The following is a 22,059-nucleotide window of genomic DNA, read 5'->3' on the forward strand; positions in this document are numbered from 1 at the left end:
TGAAAAAACTGAATTTAAAAGGTTAAAATGTATTTAAAGTGTTAATTCCTTCTTTCAGTGTTGTTATTACTTATTTTAATTTTTGAATATGTGAGATCTCAGTAAATTACACTGTAATTGGTTAACCCAAATCTAACCAACTGATACTCTCTCAGATGACTTATTTGATAATAGATAGGAGATATGTAAAAACAAACTAGTAGGTAAAAATATTAACTAAGACACCATTATAATAAAATTTATTATTTAATTAACATAATATGTAATCTTAGTCTGTCGTTAGTGCTGAAAATGACAACATTGTTACCGAAATACGTACACGAAGAGAGTTTATTATTTTATGGTTAAGGGTTTTAAATATTAATTTCTTATATAACCATAAGTTGCTCAAGTTTTTTCTAGCTTACCAATCTTGATTACAATATTATTATATTTTATTACTATACAAAATAGCTATAATACTGGCCCATATTTAGGAAGATAAGATGTTGTAAATTCTCAACCTCTACCCAATAAATGAAGTCACCACCTTCTTTATATTATACAACTGTTTAAGTTAGTAATGAGCTTAAATTATAATATATTCTGAAGAAACATTACATTCTTTTTTGAGGTAGGTTCTATGATACATAAAACATTTTGTTTTAACTTATAGGCCCATTTTAACATTTGTCCAGTAGCTGGAGGTGTGTCCAATTTGCCCTTTATCTAAATACAAATAAAATGGATTGATTAAGAGACAAAACTTGTTAACATTTTATAAAATATTCTTATGTTGACCATGTTTTGAAAAAAATATATCAATTATATTATTTATAATAAATCTACATTAATTAAATTGTAGTAATAAAAATATATATTATACATATTTATATATATAGTTACTAATTTACAAAACAAAATTGTTTGGTTTTGTTGAGATATATGAAGAAAATGTAATTTAATTTTGTAAATGTATTAGGGACAGAAGTATTTAAATTGAAATATAGAACTGTAAAATTGTGCCTTTCCAAGACAATCTAGAATCCCATCCCAATTTTCCTCACAATTGAATTCTCACACAAATACAGCATTCATGTTTTAAAATTATACAAATTATACTTAGTGAGAAAATCAAGTTTTATTCTTAACTCTAGTATGTATAGAGATTAATGAAGTCAATAAATTAACCTTGAACAAATACATATTTAAACATTTGGTGCCCGATGTAATTATAATTTTTACCACCTTTCTCACCTTAAAATAAACAAATACTATGTTTAGACTAGCAATTTCATTAAATTTGTTCTATAATTAGTTGTGCATCATTCGAATAAAACGTTTTTTAAAAATCATCTAATTAACTTATTAGTCAAGTAGAAGTTATTTGAATAATTTCAAAAATTTTTCAAAAAAAATTATTTGAATAAGAACTTGCACAATACTGATTATAATTAATTGTTTAAATTGTTTAAAGACAATACAAAAAAATATTCTTTCTACCGTTTTTGTCGATCTTTGTAGTTTATTGCAGTTTAGTAACTAGAGATTAAAGTTACCACGTATAGTACACCGTACAAATTTGAATGTGCCCTGGGTCTGCTGTGCTTCCTGCACCAACGGTAGCTACGCTACTGGTGAAGCTTGTCAAATTTGGAAGGTTAGGATAGGTTATGACATATTAAATTCATCTTATATAGTATTCTGGTTTATTGAAGGTCCATTTTAGATAGGTTTTTACTGCATTGTTTAAATAAAAAATAAAATATAAGTTTTAATTACAGTACAAAGTCAAGAAGGTATTTCTAAGATGATTCTTTAATAATTATTTAAATAATGCCCAGGTTTGATTATCCCATATTTTTTCTCTTATTCTTTCTTAGGTAAAAAAAATATTGTGGTCACACGATCTTTAAAACATTATTCAGATTATTGTTGTATAAACACTGATTGATCTTAAGTACAAACAATTTTTTTTTATATTGAAGGTTAAGCAATATAATTATATATTATCAATCAATAATAAAAATAATTAAAAAAAAAAAACATTTAGAGGATATTTGTAGATATTATTTTTTATTGTTTAATACTGATACATCATAGAAACTTAAGTAATAATGATACAAATATTAGAAACATTTTAAAAAGTTTGTTTTAAATAATCTTCAAAAATTTTAAGAAATTCCCGAACAATATTTGAATCAGTAACATAAATTCTAGGTGCTAAATTTTGTCCTAAATTTATTGTAGGATTATTAGTTTTATTTTTTAGTGATTTTGCTGATCCATGAATTTCACGACACAATGTTAAGTCCAAAATTTGTTTTAGATTATCAATGCTAATGCCTGCCCCTGGTATAATAATGAGCTTATTATCCATTTCCTCGATTAAATGTTTAATTAGCAATGCACCATCAAAAGCATTTGAACTTCTACCACTTGTTAACAAACGTTTGAAACCGAGATCAGCAATTTCATTTACCATTACCATTGGATCACCTGTTGCCACATCAAATGCCCGATGAAACGTTACAGGTAATGGATGAGCAGCAGAAATAACTGAAGCACAAGCAGCGGTATCTATTAACCCTTTAGCAGTCAAGGCTCCAAAAACAAAACCATCCGCACCAGCGTTTTTTAGCAATTGTAAATCTTCAAGAATAATTTTCAATTCTATTTCTGACAATTGGAAGTCATTACCTCCTCTTGGTCTAAGCATGACAAAAATAGGTACACTTACAAGGGATTTAACAATTTTGAAAAAACCTACGGATGGAGTTAAACCGCCTTCACTCAAAGCACTGCACAGTTCTAATCTATGAGCGCCACCCGAAACGGCATTTAAAACAGACTCTACATTGTCAACACAAATCTCCATATCTGAAATCAAAAATCATACAAGCATATTATTAAGTATTATTAGTATATTATTTTCAAGAGTTTTAATGTAATGTCAATAATATATTTCATTGTTTTCATATAATTAAGTTAATTATATTATTAACTTTTAATTTTAGTTCAGTTATTATACTTAGTTAAGCAAGTTCTTAGGCAATCTGCACAATAATGAATATTCTAGGAACCCTTCTGTATAACATTGAGTTGATTTGTTAAAATAATTAACTGTCTACGATAATTAACGAAATGCATAGGTTCGCAACTAGTTTGCGATGATGTAAAATTTACCTTAGAATTCGAAAATATATATATTTATATTATCCAGGTTACCAGTTGATCCAGCTTATCTGTTCAATAAATTATAATACAAAAGAAATAGTTTTTAAATTAAATAAATAATGAACATAAATACGTCAAATATATAAAGGATATCGATACATATAAAGATAGGTACACATATTACGAAAGTACTTACTATGGAAATTTATTATTACTTAAATTTGGTGATTTATGACTTACTTATGAATTGATAAGAATAGTCAGCATTTTGTTATCATAGTTATGTTTTAAGTAACAAAACGCGTTCATTACTGGTATTATGGAGGTAAACATATTATAAGGGCAGCTGTAAGGCGAAGGATAAATTATTTTTAAAAATGTGGCGAAGGACATAAAACACAGAAGACAAGTCTTGTATTAAGGTTTCCCGTTTATAAAAACACAATATAAAAGTATAATAATTATTACAGTCTTGATTTCTCGTTGGCCGTTACAGCTTAATGTTTATCAGTTTTTGCACCAATTAGGAAAAAATAAAATAAATTAGGTACATGTTGTTGTCGTACGACTCTATAGATGCTTTATAGCATAACCTTAATTTTGGGAGCAGCAAATGTATAAAGCTATTTCGAAGCGAGCCAATGTGTTAAGATATTATGTTTATAAAATGAAGAAATGAAATTTACTCTAAGCTTGGTTTCAAAAGCCGCATGAAACTGATTTAAGATACTATAGAGTATATAGTATCGAGTATAGCAATAAGGTATGCTTGAACAGGACTGTTAAAGTTTTAGACTAGATAGCAGAAAAAAAAGTTATCAAATTTAAACCCCCTGAGATACATGTAAAATAAACCATCCTGATCTTATAATTTTTTCATCATCTCTCCTACTAATCGTGCTGGCTATACTAACTTTCCTAATATCTTGACCATTTATGTTTATTAACTAATCTAAAAATCATATCTGTGTGACCCATTCAATTTAGCTATTTTAAGCACTAAATTAATTAAAATACTCTTTATCAAAATTCTTTCAAAGTTCTTTATCAAAACCAACCATTTTTAACATAAGAATGTTGAAAACCATACTATTAAATGTTGCTAACAGCGATTTTAATCTTTGGGAATGTACTAAAGTGTGCGTTTTCTTGCTATAAATCTTAAAACCTAAATTTGTTTCCATTCTTTTAATTAGTAAATCAAGGAAAGGCAACTTTCCACACGTTAATATAATAGAATGATAATGAGAATTTATACATTGAAGAAAAACATCAATTTTGAAATTTTTATCCACTATAGCAAAAATGTCATCAACCTAAACCAAATTTACGGAAAATAATTATTACTATTTTTAATATTTATTTCAAAGCTTCCCATGAAAACTTTTGCCAAGAAAGATGATAATAGATTACAACAACCATTGCTGTGCCTTCAGTTTGTGTAAATAATCTATTCTGAAACTAAAAAACATTTTGACTTAAACTTAATTTATTAATTCTAACTTTTTCTACATTAAAATTATTATTTAAAATTACTATTATTGGGTCTTCATAAATAATTTTTAAAACTTTATCAAAATTATTTGATTATTTAAAAACGATTAACGAAGGGCGAAGGCCCAGTTTGCTAACGTTAGTAAAGTCAGAAGTCATTTTGTAAGTATAGGTGTAACTTCAAACCGTGTAAATATTTAAATAACTTTTAAGGAATCAAATTCTCTTATCATTCGATTAATCGGAGGATTAAATCTATATTCAACTATTGGACGAGTTAAAGGAAATTATACACCAATTTTAGACAAAGCGGGTTTATCAACACACAGTAAACTTTATTCATTTGAATTATACACTTCGCAAATGAATAATGATAGGTATGTGTTGATTATTACAAAATAATAAATATGAAGACTAACTAAGATAACTTCATGATGTAAAATTTGGATAAAGTGTTATGTTCAATCGGTAACTTAAAAACAATAAATATTCACTCAAAGGTATAACAGTATATTCAAATGTTTACAAATTAATGTTTTTGTGTTCGTAGTAATTTACATTTGTTAGTTGTCACACATTGAAATACATTTGGAATTATAATAAAACGTGCCATAAATTTGTTTTTTTAGAATTATACATAGTTTACTACAATATTATATAAAACGAATAATAGATACTTATAAAAACAAACAAGTGTCCAAAACAAAATTACTATTTTAATCTTTTTTATTTTGAAACGAGTAACGTGCGGCGTAATCATATTTTAATTTTCCAGTCATATAATACATATTATAAAAGGTTTAAGGGTAATGTATGTCAAATAAAAAACATTAAAAAACTATTATTATTTTTTGGCATTACGTATGTTCCCACATTTATCGTTGAAATATTGTAATCTTTGGCATCTTGAATGTATAAATGAGCTGAGTGTAGATTCATACAAATACAATTTTAAAAACCTATTAAAATTAAAAGACACAACACCAAGATAATTAACAATTTAATTCTTATAAACAACGGCCACGACACTCCACCATAACGTGGCTGTTACATGTTAAACGCCAATTGCCTAAAACAAAATCGTTGAATCAACAACAGTGAACATAACATTAAACGTATATAGATCAAATATAGTTAAACAACTACAGAAGCTTGATTTTTTTTAGGAATATAATCAAAGTTTGGGCTTAAAACTTGTTACCTAAACATTTTTAAGTAAATTAATAACACTACAACAAAATTGTATATTTTTCGTCACAAAACCAAAAATATATAGTAGTTTACAATGAATCTGAATCTGGCCTCAGATATTCACTAGTAGTGATCTAGTAGTCATCATCTTAAGGGGAAAGGAAAGTCATTTTTATTAAGGGATAGAGAATGGGCAATATTTAACAAAAATTAAGTTTTAAATATGCCGACTAATTTTAAAGTGAAAAAATATAAAGTTTATCTAGTTATTTTTCTCGAGTTATTGTGAAAATTTGAAATGGCTTTCGTAGATTGTAGAAGTCATTTTCTGGTGTATTTATTTGACCAATTCCAAAATTTTATTTTTATGTGAAACTTATTATTTTCCCTATAAGGTCTAAAATTCCGATTTTTATTTTAGCAATTAGAAAATTAATTAGATTTGATGGTAAAAACTATTAAAAAATATAAACGCTTATAAAATTTGTTTGAAACCTTTTAGGCCGCATAGAGAAGATGTTTAACTTTATAGCAAAAAAAATGTTGAAAGTTGTGCGGTAGAAACTTTAGAAAGTGACTTTTATTCAATTATTTTACGCGTTTAGCCCTTATTTGTATATAATTAGGTGCTTTTCGTTTCCCCTAAATAATTTTTTTCTAAAAATCCAACTTTTGTTTTAAAAACATAATTTTTTCATATATTAATTTTTAATTAAATTAATTTTTAGTAAATTAATAAATTAAACTTTAATAAACTTTAAATTATTTATTTTTAGTAAACTAAGTTTTATGGATCAAAAGTATGTTTAGTCAATTTAATGAGTATTTATATTTACAGTATTTATATACTTATATTTTTGGGTAGAATATTTTGTGGAAAAAATAATACATTCTAAATAACAGCGGGAAAACAAACTTGAAAATATTTGCAACTCGTAAAACAATGCACTGTAAAAAAAATAATTGATTTCGTCGATATTATAGTAATTTAAATTTATTGTAACAACTCATAATTATTGAATCCGAAAATAAAACAATTTGAATATCCGAATAACCGAATAATACATATATCTGGTTTTATCCGATTCTATAATTCGGAATGTAAATCAGAATTTTAAAAGTTTTTCTTAAGTATTCCACCGTGATTTCCAATGTAATTTTTTATTCTACGGTAAACCTAGACGAGTATCATTAAGTTCTAATACATTTTGTTTTGGATTATCCCTGTACAGTAGGTACTTTGTTTTGATTATAATTATTCATGACTGGAATACAATTTTTCCCCGGAAATAATATCCTTGAGATACCTAAAAACTTCAATTACTATATTTTTAGTATTATAAAAACATATTTTCTGATATAAATGACTTTTAAATATTATTTACATTAAAAATTGATACGAAAAAATACATGTTTGTTTTTTAAAACAAAATTTGGTGGCTTCTCTCCAAAAGTGTTATGTTTTAAGAATCGTACATTTTTTTATAAGCAAATTTAAGTATGTATATTTAAAAGTACGTCATAAAAATCCGCTTGGCTTAGATAAGTTCTTAATTCAGCCAATTAATAAGGGACTGTACTAAATAAATTGCAATTGAAAGAAATGTTAAAAATTATTTAAACGTACAAAACTTGCTGTATAAACTACAAAAATATATTTTTACAACAATGGAGGAATTTAAAATAATTTTTAGCTAGACGTGATAAAGACATTCTAAGACTAGATTTTCATTCAGCAAAATAAAAATAAAAAAGAAGTATTTTAGTTTTTTCCCCAAAATCGTGTTGTACATTGTAATATAAATATTTTTATTAAGTACTCTTGATCACGGCACATAATTTATAAAACATATTATGTACCTCTTTTAAGTAAAAAATCTATGTCTGATCGAGCCTGTATGCGATTGGCACGCTACGTGCACACGCCTATGATTGTGATTTGTGTATCTACTTAGGAACACATGTTCGATAATTACGCTATCTTTACATGATATATTTTATGCTTTAGCGATGATTTCGATTCGAAGGATTTTTTTTTATCAATCACTGGACTTATTGCGGACGATAAACAATTGCGTTTTGAATAACTTATCACTTCTTCGATATCTTCCTTTCTGAAAAAAAAACACTAGAAGTGATATGTATATTAGGGTGATCCTTAAATGTAGATTTTCGAATTTTAACCTCGACGCTCCCTAAAAAGTTTCTACAATAAAAATAAGATCAAAAAAATATAAATTTTTACCTGTGCCCCACAAGGGTTGAAGTTTAAATGGAATTTAACATAGGATTTCTACACTTGTGCACAAAGAATGTAATTTCCACTTAAAAATCTAAAGAACATCGACGGGTAATGCCTAGAGAATATGGTGGGGACGGCAGATGACGTGATGTGGTTATATAAATCTTTAATATAAAACGTAAAACAATTCCATCTCTTTGTGTTCTCCCTTGTTTGAAAATTAGCTAAAAAAAGTACCAAAAACGCTTATTTTTTTGTTAAATTTTCATTTTCTGGCAGCAGTTTTGGCAGGTATGAATTTTTAACAGACTCCAAGCTATAAAACAACCAAAACTTCAGATCAAACTAAAGAGAAGGAAAAGAGTTATGCATTGATTTGTGCACAAGTGTCGAAATCCTATGTTAAATCCCATTTAAACTTCAATCCTTGCGGGGCACGCGTTTAAAATTAATATTTTTCAATTTTTCTTTTTTTATCTTATTTTTATTGTATTTAAAACTCTTTACAGGGCGTCGAGGTTAAAACTCGAAAATCGACTTTTTAAGGACCATCCTAATATATATATATATATATATATATATATATATATTAGATACAACTCATATATATATATATATATATATATATATGATAATAGCCGTTTTTTAAATTAATAACCGTAAGAATATTAATGATGGCCAAGTTAGACTGCGATGGGGTTGTCAATTAATTTACCGGTTAACTTGTATAAGCTTCATGGTATTATTTTTAATTTAAATCATTTTGTCTATGAGTAAAAGCCATTTTAGTTCATAAAAATAGTACATTTTTTGTCCATCGCACAGGCTGAATCAGTGATCCGATAAATAATCTAAAAACAGATTTAAATTTGTCATGTAGTTTACTTGAGATCTGTCAGCGTCCTTTTTTGATATCTTATTCCTACACGCATAAAACACGATAACCTTTTAATAAAATTTCAAATTTTAAAATCGAATTTGGAAAGGGTTAAAATTCAAAATTGAAAAAAGTACTCTGACCGATCTCAAGTAAACTTTATGACGAATTCATATCTGTTTTTAGATTGCTTATCGGATCACAGGTTCGGACTTCGGCCTGTATGTTGAGCAAAAAATTATGTATTTTGGCTGAAAAATAAGGTCGGTATCTAGGGGCCTTAAGGAAGCTAGCCACTTGCATTGGGATAAGACAAATAATATAGTTAAATAAATGTGTTAAGTCACATTACAGTTTCGAAGACTTACCTGGCACGGGACAAAAATAAATTGAATAACTTGTGGGGAATACAATTCTTTTGGTTACCGTGTGACGCAAACATAACCGTGTCGTAATTGTACTTTATTAGAAAATTATCTAACAGCTGGAATATTTTCAGTGATTTTTGGCTGGTTGACAACGAAGACTTGGGAATCTATAAAAATTAACGTTAAGAAATGTATAAAAATATATTAGTTAATACTTAATAAACATTCGAAATTAAGTTCTTTAGAGTTAGTTGTAGGTAAGTTATAGCTATAATGTAAAGCTTTAAAAAACACATTAAGCACTGCATTTTAATTACACCGTACGTATTTATAAATGTATAAGTGGCTGAGGTGTAAAGATAAACCAAAATACAAATAAAAGTACATATACTTGTACATGTATATATTATTATAACATTATTTCAATCAACTGTGCCGTATGCCAAAGTAATAAGTATTACATTTTTGATAAAATAAATTAGTGAAAATCGTGCACAATGCATGTAATCTAATTGTCACGCGAATTAAACTAATAATATAAACACATAACTGCAGTTCTGTATATATATTATATATATAGGTACTGTATACATATTTAAGCTTCGATGCGAAGCGGAGAAAGTTCACCCTTTTCTCTTTAAAATTAAGAAAAACAACTATTAAACCAACAATTGATTTTGATATATATATATATATATAAATACAAATCATTTGTAAGTTAAGTTTTAAATTGGTGGTGAAATAAAGAATACATTTATAATATTTATAGAAATAACAAAAACATCTTGGTATGATTAAAAAAACGTTCATTGTATTTTACCGAAAGTTAAATACAGGCAATATTGGGTATTTGTAAATAGTGATCGCTCAACGAAATGTGAATTAAAACTGATACCAATTTCTATACTCTGTTCCAAAAGAAAATAACCAGAAACTAAAACGTTGCGCCGTCGTCACGTTTTAGTTTCTGCGCTGGTTTTTCTATTTTGGAACAGAGTATAGTTTGTGAAAGATATTGGAACGAGACTTCATTCGAATTTCGGTGCATAATAAAATATAATGTTAAGTATCTGTCGATTTAAGGTTTAACGGCATGGTTAAGCATTATTACTATGCAAATTGTAACTGCAAAAGTTGTTGAGTATAATATCATGGGGACAGAATGCTTTTGATATTTGGACGGACTTGCAATAACGTGTCGCAGTTAGACACTTTAAACGAGCGAGGAATACATTACCTACAAGCCGCAACTTCGTTTCCCATAGTTCAACGTGAATAGTACACTCAGGTATTTGTAATCGTGCTAATGTATATTATATATTCAGACGGTGTATTATTGAAATTAAAATAACAAATTACAAGGAAATGAAAATCAATTGTGAATTATTTTGATCACACGTTAAGCGTGTACATTAACAATTCCACAATGAAATCATACATAATAAACCTATATCCTATACTATAATACGATGAATAAATATATATAAATATATACATACATATGAAATAAGCTATTTCAAATATTTCCATACTACTAAATACATTTTCTAAATAAAATAATAAAATAATTTATTATATTTTAAATAGTACTTTATAAACAAGGTTTCCGTAAGGGACGTTCTACTTTGACTAATTTGGCTATTTTTAAACTTAACATTCTCGATTCTTTTTCAACTGGTGCCGCCCAAATGAATACTCTATAAACAGATTTCGAGAAAGCTTTCGATATTGTCGATTACTTGTCACTAATAAATAATCCTTTACTATCTTAATTTAATTATTTTTTGTTAAATATAATACAAATTGTAAAATTAAAACATTTTATATCGAAACTTTACAAAGTTCTATCAGGTGGTCCTTAGGGTGATCACCTTTCACCAACATGTTTTTATTATTTATAGGTCAAATATTTTATTATTTACTGATAATGCTAAATTATTAAAAAACAAACAAATAGACTCTATAATTGTTTGTATAGCTTTACAAGATGATTTGAATAATTTTAACAAGTAGTGTTTTTGATAAAAAATTAAAATTTTTTTTTTTAAATATGGGGTTCATTATTCGTATATGTTTAAATTTTAATAATTTTAATGCTTTTAAAAATGTATACTTTGTATTTGTTAGATCACAGTTAAAAATGCTTCTTTTATTAGACTTTAATAATATGTCTACAACACAGAATCTTGAAGCAGTGCAGTATCATTTTCTTCGTTTTCTATCATTTAAATTTAATGTTGATCGTCTACGGCATAGTTATAATAGAGTTCTATCATACTTTAATCTAAATTATGATTAAAATTAATTAAATTCGTGGAAAACTACTCTAATTATGTATTTCTGTTAAAATTATTAAACAACTTAATAGATTGCTTATATTTAAAAACGTTAAAATTTTTCCAACAAGATTATTGTCAAATTTAATCGTTATAATTTACATTGTTGTATTATTAGGAGTGAATTTTATTACCATTGTAATAAAAGTACTTAGTCCTTTTTATGTACTTGCTACATATTATATTGTACACATTTTTGTAAATAGAGTTATCCGTAAATAAATATATAAATAATAATAATAATTATATAATATATACATACTAAAAGACTAGCTATGAAATTATTCCAAACGTTGTTATTTAACTGATATTCACTGGTCCATCCAAGGAACCGATTGGTCCATGTCACTGTATAACCTAACCTAACCTTCTTTGAGCCTGCCAGGTCTTTGTTATTTTTAAACCAGCTTAAAGTTTTTGTGATATTGACGAGACTTCGCTTCACTTGAACTAACATTAATTACTTTGGAGCGATATAACACAGATTTTTTTTTAATGGACGTTTCAAATTTCGTTGTTTTTTAGCTTCAAAGTGTAAAAATAGTAGTATAATAAAAATAACATGCATATAAATAATGTAAAAATACTGTGCGCCTATCTTATACACTAACTGTGCACACATGGTAGCTCTGAAAACGATTACATGTGCCAATTAACAACACATTTGTCTTACAAATATACATAAGTTCGAATTAGTGATGGGAATCCGAAAATTCGGATTTAAAAAAAAAACACTATTTAAGCCACTTAAAAGTCTTAGACATGTTACATATTTTTACAATAAAAAGCTGTGTACTTGAGTAAAATGTTTTGATGAAAATTTAAATTTAATCATTTAAATTTGACTATAAATTGCTTTCGAATTCCGGATTTTCGGATCTCAACAAATCCGAAATCCAAAAGGAGTTTACCTTTTTGGCATTGTGTTTTGTTTTTACATTTTCATCAAACATATTTTACTTGGGTACATGGCTTATTACTGTAAAAATATTTAATAATGCATAGAAGAACAAAGTTGCAATGATAACCTATATGGCTAAAATACGTTACCTCTACATTATTATAAACATTATGTTGTTTAAATGACGATTGGTCATACTTCACACGTCCCTTAGTGATTTGAAATTTACTATTACCTTCTTATGTTTATCTTGTCCGTGGTAAATCTTTTATATTAATAGCGAATCATCAACGACGACGTCACATTATGATTTGCACATATTAATCGTTTTATCAAGTGTATTCTTGCTAATATTGTTTGTATACATAATATGTTATTGCACTTTATGTATTTTAACTATTCAGAAATTATGAGATATACCATTGAAAATTGATAATGAATAACAAAATCAGGATTCAACAAATTATTTAAGCAACTACTTACAAGATGCAATTTTTACTCCGAGTTTGTGTAACTAGTTACAAGGTTTAAAGCTGCATTCACATAATAAAAGATTTTACAAGTGTAAATATGTGTGTTCTTCTAGTAAGGTCTTATTAACCGTGCGATAGTTAGGTTCTGGTCAAGTTTATGTTAGATTTGGGCTAATTTCTGATCAAATTCAGGTTAGGTTGTAGTTTCGGGTGAGCTCATGTTTATAGGATTCAATTATGTTTTGGTTAGGTTTAGAATATGTTTTTATTAATTAACTAACTATATCATGTTAGTAAAACATGAAAAGATATAATTTTATAAAAAAATGTTTTTAATTTATTTTTGTAGATAGTAAAATAAGATCGAATAACCAAACAATATTAATCGTTCCATACCGGTTAGGAACATTTGTATAAGTTCTGGAACATTATGAAATGGGACATTTTATAAATTATATATGAATAATTTTAAAATATAAAAAGAAACTGACTACAGAAGCAAGTAAATTGCGTTTTATATTGCACATAATTTTTGAGTAAAAATTAAAGAATTTATTATTTGAAGCTTACTAAATTAATATTAAAGTTCTAAAAGTTTAAAAATAACAGTTCTAGCTTCCATATATTATGTTTACAATACAATTACATAACAGGCATCAAGCTAACGACTTAAAATTGAAGTTTTTATAGTTTTAATAATCTTATGCTATAGTTGCTAGGACTATTATAATACATCCGTTCGACTCTTTAATACATTTTTTGATTGTGAAAAAAGTAGTTCTCATTGATTTGTTAACTCCAGAGGGGAAGAGAAAAAATTTTAATATTAACATTACCAAAAAAAAATCCGTAGACCCGTCATACGCATAACATTATAACAAATACCGTTAAAAAGCGTTGCAGCGATAATGTCTTGTGAGCTATTTAGTAAGATTCTAGTATGGTACTTATAAATAAAACTAACCTCAAATTGTATGGGGATACTGAGGTTTTTCGAAGCTTTCACTAGGAACATCAAAACGAGGTCCGCGCTAGACGAGGAATCATCGTAGCGTTTTTCCAGAACACATTTTTTTAGCGTCGCCGATATATAAGTCAAATACATGGCAAACGTTTGCCTGGCCTGGTGGTTGCTGAAACCCGTGAAATTCGACACTTTACTAAACACTACGTGTTTGCTTATATATAATAATAAAGTCGAATTCGAGCTAAAATCAGACGGCGTTAGATCTGGCTTTAAACGATAACTGCTACTGCCTAACGTCAAAAAAAGTTTTCAAAAAAAAAAACCAATTTCTACTAAAACTCACCTAAAAATAAATCCGTTTCGTAAATACTTCATGATAGCGTCTTTCAGTTTGGTTACGTCAGGACTATCGTCGACTTTGTTGTTTTTATCTGTAAGCAAAACCAATATTAACCATCCGAGGCTATTTGAATAAATGACAAAACGGGAGCGAAGGCGGATTCCTATAAAAAGCAGAATAGTTTTGGGTAATAATAGACGATGTTTAATAGATATGTAGGTATAGGATATGTCTAGTAAGCATACGTGTATCATAATGTCTATGTATCAAGACACGGTATACATTTGGTATACATTTAAATTAATGAAGCGGTAATAATACTGTACACATGATTTTGGAAAAAGATTCATAATACATTAGTTAATATAATATATTTTGCTGAGTCCGAATCTGGACTCAAATTTTGTTTAATACGCCTTATTTATTTATTTATTCGTAAGCATTTTTTAAAAGTTGTAAACAATACGGGTTTTTATGCTAGGTGCTATTAATGTATGCAATGCCCAAACACCGAGTTCCTAAACAAATAAATTTTTTTTTTGTTCTTGTTCTAAAATAAGTTCATATTTTGTGTACAGTATCTAGTAAGTTTCTAGCTATTTCACATTATTCATAAGCATAACAATGATTTGAAATCTAACGTAACATTTTGTATTAAACTGATTTTTCAAATTGAATTATAGGAGTAGTGGCGATCTTAAAAACCACTGTCGGTAGTAAAATTGTACAATTAGTATCGTCTATTCTTAAACTTTATTAAAATTTAGAAGAACCAAAATAGTATTTTAATATGTATTTTAAAGGTTGTTAGCATTCTAAATATTTCATAACAAACCAAAGTTTTACAAGTACAATATTAAGTTGTGATTTACCGTCAAAATGTCCATTGCTACCTCTCAGCGATCTTTCGTAGCGGTTCTGTCGACTGATGTCCATGTAAAACGAAGAATTTTCCCCGAACAGCTGATCGTTCAATAAGCAATTATAGTTTTTTATAAGTTTCACGTAGAAAGGCGGTATAGTCGATCCTCGAGGTACTCCATTGGTGTCGTCTGTAAAATAAGACGTGACCATGATATAAGTTCTTAGAACATAATCGTATTAAAACACGACCACACGCATTGAAACCAATATAGGGGAACTTTAAATGACTTATGGTTCCTAATAAATGCTAAAATTGACAGAATCCATTGAAACAACATTTATATTAGCATTTAGCAGTTTCAAATCTGAAAACGATATTTGTTGGTTTACAATTTTTAACAGTTTCCAAAATTATTTAATGTTTTGTCGTATACATAGGTTGGGGGATTAAAAAGTTACCATGGGCTATTCCAAGCACAAAAAAAGACATATAATTTAAAAACCAATCCCTTATCAGCCAAGGTAAAGTGCTAATAAGTTGCAAACGATTACCATTTACTAGCATCTTACGTACCTAAGTACGAAGAATATTTTTTCCATGTCAGACTGGTCGGAAAAATCCTAATGAACCCTCTACTTCTGCGGTTTTGATCTATTGTATGCAACAACAATCGTTTCTCGTCGCCATTCAAACTATTGTTAACCGACGAAGCCTTCCTTTTTCTCGGCACGTCCGATTTCGGTCTTCTTTCGGTCGTTCTACTGGAGCTATTGTATTTAATAAAAATAACAACAATAATCATTATACCGCTGAAGTACGTTTCTTCCTCTAGCAAACACCAGGATGCCCACCTGATAGAACTACCGAACACAGTCGGGTCGATGACGGGAATGCCGATCAAGGTGAACAGATCACATATCATCGAACTCTTGATCCGACAGTCCAGCGCGGAATCGATTCCCAATGAAGGCGAGAGGTTGACTTCAAGAAGCCATGGCTTGAGTTTGTCGTCTACCAAAATGTCGAACCCGTAGAGCTCTACACAAAGTAACATTGATAATGTTCTATGAACATACAGTTTAATATACTATAAAACATGTTTATGCAACTTCTTTTTAAATATTATTGTTAAATAATAGTTGAGTGACAAACTGTTTCGATTTTTCTGTACAAAAGTAAGCATGTCGTATGGATAGCTTCCTTGGAAACAAGCGAATTTTTCGATATATTTGTAATGAATCATTAGGATTTCTTTGGTTGTTACAAATTTATTAGTAATTTTTTGGAATGGCTTTAAAATTATTACAGAAATATGTCTACCCCCCAGTAGTGCTCTAAACAAACGGACTTGGCTGTTTTCGTCAAAAAATATTATAATCGAAATTAAAAATACAGTTTGTTATGTATTTGAGAATAGAACTCCTAATTACCCAGACAACACAGAAATAAAAAAAATCTAAAATATATTATTAAAATATTTTCGAAGAATTTTATAATATTCAAAGCATATTTTATAGTTAAGAACTTTTAGCTAGTAAAATAATTATAAAATATTTTAATGACATATTTTGAATTTTTTTTGTTGAACTCTGGAAGTTGGCACATAAATGGTTTTAATAAATATTATTATAGCAAGCTGTTTTAATTTTTATTGTTTTCAAGAAGTTATGTAAATTTTAGCATAGATCATGCTTTAGCCTAGGCCTTCCAGCTCGAAAACGACACAAAATAGCCCAGCTATCGTGGTCGGAATATCATTGGGCAGCATGGCCGCGTCCTCCCTTAATAATGACGATGTGGCCACGGGCTTGAGCGGTCCTATTTTTGTTAAGATTTATTTGAATGCACCGGATCATTTTGATTCTGTCCCTGTGCCTCTTGCATCATCAACTTTACTCATATTATGCTGCAAACGTTTTGGCCAATCGCAAGGAGATTATAGATCAGAAATAATCACTATCCAGCAGGCTAAAGCATGTTCCATGTTTTAAAATTTTAGCCGTTAGGCTTTAAGTAGACTGTAACTTTTTGTTTTACTCATAAATTGTCATCAATAATTGACAATTTTTATAATTTTTTTTTTAAATATAAATTTCTAAAACAAAAATCTTGTACAAGAATTTATTTATTTTGCCTGAAAAAACTCCAGTATAATTCATTAAAACTTGCGATCCACCGATGTGACATTTTCTTATTAGGCAATTATTATTCATCGACAAATTGCAATTATATTTTTTTTTGGCGGAATAGGAAATCGGGCGTTATCTTGTTTGACCAAAAAGTTAAAGGTACGGGTTTGACAGAAAGGATCTCGCTCAAACAAACGCCCAGTAAGCGATACAGGTGTGTTCGACTCCCCTCCATGAGAAAAAAGTTTCAGTACTTTCCAATTTCTTTACTTCCATAAAGCTTACTTCAGGCTACTTCTACTTCCGCGTTACGCTTTTTAGGCCCAGGCGGCAAAACAAAATTTTTTTTTTTAAATCTAAAATATTGTAACGTTTAAATAAAAACGAATTCTTCCCTTAATGGAAAAAATAAATATCGATAAAGATCCCCATTTGTCGTTTTAACAAGCTTTCCAGTATTACGTACTGTATAGTAATACGTGGAGTATTTTCAATTCGTTATACGCCTAAAACCACACTTTTATATCTAACAGATCTACAAAACGTCTAGTTTTAAGTCTTCTATTGAGTATGAAGCTGTAAAAACAAACTCTAGACACGATATTTGAATTACCGAAGCAGTTTTGATTGTTCGGGACGAAACAGTTGATGGCCGGCAACATTTGAGCCGTAGCGCTCATGATGGTTTTGATGACGATGTCTTCGATTTCGGTCATCAGGGCCTCGGTGTCGATCAAACACTCTTGTCGCAGATGGTTGAGGAGAGCGCTCAACGACCATTTATGACCGACGTTTTCCCTGTTGGGATCTAAATTCCTGCGAATCCGAAATCGTTTACAGCGTGAGTGACGAGTCACGACAGATTTGTAAAGGAATTTTTGTCAACAGATTTATTTATGAACAAGCTCGGGATCTGCGCCAATACCTGATGTAACTGGGATTGCTTTTGTTGACGCTGTAATTGCACAAATGCATTCGTCTGTTGCTGATCTGAGTACGGTCACACGAGTATTTGACCGTGGCGAACCGGACTAGGCCTTCTTCGTACAAATAAATTATCAGTGGATTGAACGAGGTGACTAGAACGTACAACCTGAGGTCCCACTTGTATCCGTTCACCAGCAGCGGGTTGTCCAAGTACTTGGCTACTACCACGTTGTCTTTCAGACACTGCTGTTGTACGTCGTTAAACGGCTATGGAGAGGGTGAACAGTGCTTGTTATTAGAAAAATTCACGACTCGGTTAAACCTGATTAACAGAAGGGTAGAGCCCATTTTGGCAATTTTTCCGGACACACGAAAAACGGTTTTCAGATATTTTTCATGTATTCCGAAATAACATTAGACTAGACCAGTAACAACATTGTAAATTTTACGTTACTCTTTGCCATTAGTAATTTATAACATAACTAGCTACGGTTTTACCGTCTTAAAATTGTTCATTATGATTTACTTAAATTTTTACTACTAGTATAAATTTGAATGTGCTTACATAATCGATAATCGTGATGCCTCTACCTCGAGACAGGTCAAAAGGTTTGACTATCCAAAGGCCTCGGTGTCGATATTGATTGGTGATAAACCTGTTGTAGTCTTTCGGCATAATGTAAGTTTCGGGTACAAACGAGAAATGTTTTATTCCGTTTCGGTGGCTCATAAGCTCGATATTTTTGTACAGCTTGTCTTTCCGGGTCAGCTCGCATGACCTTAAAACATAAGAGTTGATGCTCTTAATGTTATGGTCATATTCGTACGCATGTACAAATTATAATGACATAATACATCTTGCATAAAAAACAACACCCTAATATCTTACAATATTAAGCATTTTATTTAATACTTAAGGCTTTTAAGGATATTCAAATGGAATGTACATGGTGTATAGCAAAAATACTTAATAATGTAACTAAATCACTGGATTCTACAAATAAAACCAATTTGATTTTTTTTACACTTATAATAAAATTGAGAAAATATAACATTATATTAAGTCTAGTGTAGTGTGTAACCATCAAATTTTTATAAAGTTAAGTATAATAAGAAATTTAAATTTTCTTTTAATAACCTTAAAATCTATTTGGACTGCATATTTTCAATTAAAAAATAATCTACAGCTGGAGTCACGAGAAATATTAAAGGAAATCTGAAAAAGGCAATTATATAACAATTAACAACGGGATTGAGAAATTAGGTGAAAATGAGATAGGCTAACGTCAATCTTGTACTAATTGTCTTATTACTAAATTGTCTAATTATATTACTATAGTTTTGGTTTATCAGGACAGTATTTTTATTTAAGTTGCTTGAATAAGTAGTTTTCTTGAGTAGGTTTTAGCTAGTGACACACTAGGATGTCTAAAAAAGGTACCTATTTTGATATTCCCTAGAGGATATAGCGCTAACTAACATTTTAAAACTTCAATGGTAACTGTTGTGTTATTATTATTCACACGGTGGGCGGTATGTTCCGGAGAGGGGTCTGCAAAGTATGCCCTTTACCATTAAAGGATAATACAGAAACTAATGTATAAAAAAAAAATGTTATTTAAATTTATTCGTATGTTTGTTAATATACTGAAATTGAATTGTATTATAGTTTAATTATTAAAAATTATTCCAAGGCGGTTGTGTTTTGTGTTTTATTATTATTATTATTGTCGAAACCAGTTGGTTGTGTAGTGTTGAGTCCATCCGCGGATCATGTATCAAAAAGTAGTCATAGTTCTATTCCCTATACGCACGCCATGACCGCCCGAGTGTTTTTTTATTACAATAAAATAGAATTCATCGTAAACGAATTTTATGATTTACAAGAATAAAGGTTACAGTCCATATGCGAAGAGTTTAAGGTTCCAAACAGGTAACATATATTATATAATATACAAATACATAATGATAATGTATATATTCCATTAACTTTTTAAATATAAATTTAATATAAATATTAAGTAATTTAAATAAAAAAAGTTTGATAACAGATTTAAAAAAAAATTGTAGGTACTTCTGTAATAGATTTGTTAATTCCAATTGACAGATCTCAAGTCTTAAAAACTACACCTAAAAAGCGAAATTAAAAAAAGTCAACTTTTCAGTTACCATTCAGATACGATTTTTCATAATTTATTTAGCAGGTCTATACTTGCTAGATAAATTATCGGTCAAAAAAAGTCATTATGGGTTCAGATACAAATATAAAAACATAGACGCAATACAGCTAGGAACGACGTAGTGCGCTTGCGCGACAATTGTCAACGCTCACGGTACCTACCGTCATAATTCAAAACAGTATAAAGCTCTACAACGGCATCAATTTACGGGCAGCAAAAAATACATGCCAGTGGGCGTATTATTTATAATCAATGATAAAACCAATACTTTCTCAGATCTACGTCAAAGTTAAAAATGAAATTAACCAACATTGGCCATCATAATGAACTGTACAAAATACCTATTATTTTTTATGTATAACAAAATAGGCCTATAGTCGTATATTGTACAGGGTGACCACAAAAACCTTTACATTTTAAGAAAAGTATTAAAAATTCAACCAACGACAACTATAACTGGAAACCCGTTCCAATCACCTCGCCAAGTCATTCCCCATAACCAAAAATGCAAAAAACAAGTTCCTTCTCAAGCCAAACCCGTTATGCAGCTCTTACCATGAACGACCAATTATATGAAAATGATATAGAAATGAAAACTCAAGATAACCCTAAAGAAGTAATACAAATTCCACCTATTTACATTAAAGACAATATAGACTACTTCGAATTTTGAAAAAAAAATTAAACCTCTCACTGAACCTGTAGAGTTTAGCACTAAAAGCTCGTCTACCAGTATAAAATTAATGACGTACACCATTAACGCTTATAGTCAAATTATAAAACTTCTAGAAACAAATAATTTAAATTATCACACCTATCAACCAAGCGACGAAAAAGCTTTTAGAGTAGTGATTCGACACCTTCACCATACCTCACCAATCAATTTCATCAAAGAAGAGCTTCAAGCTCTTGGTTTCACTGTACGGCCAATTACTAACTGTCTTCAGTATAAAACCCCACTCCCCATATTCTTTATAGACTTGGAGCAATCTCCAACAAACCTAAGTATCTACAAAACCGATACAATATGTTACACTAAAATAAAAGTTGAAGCACCCCACCCAAAAAAAAAAATCCAGTTCAATGTCTAAGATGCAAAAATTACGGTCATATCCGTAAATATTGTCATCATACACCTCGATGCGTAAAATGCGGAAACACCCACGACTCAAATCAATTTCCCTAAGAAGACTCTACTCCAGCAACTTGCGCTCTCTGCAGAGGACCCCACCCGGCCTCTCATACAAAGGATGCCCCAAATTCAAAATATTGCAAAATGTACGTAAACCATCTAAAACCAGCAAGTCAACTGAAATTTACCTGAACAATTCGTCTCCCAAAATTAATAGCAACTTCAATCACGAAAAGAACTTCTCCCCTTTAAAAACCCCAATGGTTTACCTCTCAGCCTTCCATTAAGACACACCTTAACACTCACTCAAACCCCAAATCAAACCATACTAATACCAAACCTCACTCAAATAATAATACTGATTCTATCTCAACCCAACTTTCTCATTTTTTAATGAGTTCCAAACCTTAATAAGCCCTCTTATCTCCCTGCTCACCAAAATCATCGACTCCCTACTAAAACAAATGACTTCTATCCAACC

General features: G+C 29.3%; 2 protein-coding genes across 6 annotated transcripts in view; both read right to left on the reverse strand.

Moving 5' to 3' along the window:
• Positions 1-2,035: 2,035 nt before the first annotated feature.
• On the reverse strand, positions 2,036-3,419 carry LOC126844484 (copper homeostasis protein cutC homolog). 2 transcript variants are annotated; one of them, XM_050582721.1, is made up of 3 exons: positions 3,353-3,419; positions 3,166-3,224; positions 2,038-2,859 (listed from the first exon to the last, which is right to left on the reverse strand). In XM_050582721.1, the coding sequence occupies exon 3, from the start codon at positions 2,855-2,857 to the stop codon at positions 2,120-2,122; it is 738 nt and encodes a 245-aa protein (XP_050438678.1). In that variant the 5' UTR covers positions 2,858-2,859; positions 3,166-3,224; positions 3,353-3,419; the 3' UTR covers positions 2,038-2,119. The 2 variants fall into 2 exon arrangements, with proteins under 2 accessions (XP_050438679.1, XP_050438678.1); XM_050582722.1 differs by lacking the exon at positions 3,166-3,224 and having other exon boundaries at positions 2,036-2,859; positions 3,353-3,408.
• A 4,202-nt stretch (positions 3,420-7,621) lies between these two features.
• LOC126844615 (tubulin polyglutamylase TTLL5) overlaps positions 7,622-22,059 on the reverse strand; it is a 42,993-nt gene continuing 28,555 nt past the window's right edge. For 3 of the 4 annotated variants that reach the window (XM_050582922.1, XM_050582921.1, XM_050582924.1), the window contains 10 exons: positions 18,832-19,045; positions 18,265-18,533; positions 17,953-18,155; positions 16,062-16,248; positions 15,784-15,977; positions 15,218-15,397; positions 14,349-14,436; positions 14,003-14,171; positions 9,329-9,495; positions 7,622-7,955 (listed from right to left, as the gene is read on the reverse strand). In XM_050582922.1, the coding sequence (XP_050438879.1) occupies positions 7,814-7,955; positions 9,329-9,495; positions 14,003-14,171; positions 14,349-14,436; positions 15,218-15,397; positions 15,784-15,977; positions 16,062-16,248; positions 17,953-18,155; positions 18,265-18,533; positions 18,832-19,045 (1,813 nt within the window). In that variant the 3' untranslated portion in view covers positions 7,622-7,813. The remainder of the gene's footprint in view (positions 7,956-9,328; positions 9,496-14,002; positions 14,172-14,348; positions 14,437-15,217; positions 15,398-15,783; positions 15,978-16,061; positions 16,249-17,952; positions 18,156-18,264; positions 18,534-18,831; positions 19,046-22,059) is intronic. The other variant, XM_050582923.1, reaches the window with a different exon arrangement.

The sequence above is a fragment of the Adelges cooleyi genome, unplaced genomic scaffold (assembly GCF_023614345.1).
Source record: "Adelges cooleyi isolate 19-005CV unplaced genomic scaffold, UGA_ACOO_1.1 ACOO_flye_CR_arks_rails_tigmint_CR_PRNA_651, whole genome shotgun sequence".
In the NCBI taxonomy this organism is placed as follows: Eukaryota; Metazoa; Arthropoda; class Insecta; order Hemiptera; family Adelgidae; genus Adelges; species Adelges cooleyi.

What these genes read in the sequence shown, in the direction of transcription:
- LOC126844484 (XM_050582722.1), bottom strand. Translation starts at nt 2,857, where the DNA reads ATGGAGATTTGTGTTGACAATGTAGAGTCTGTTTTAAATGCCGTTTCG.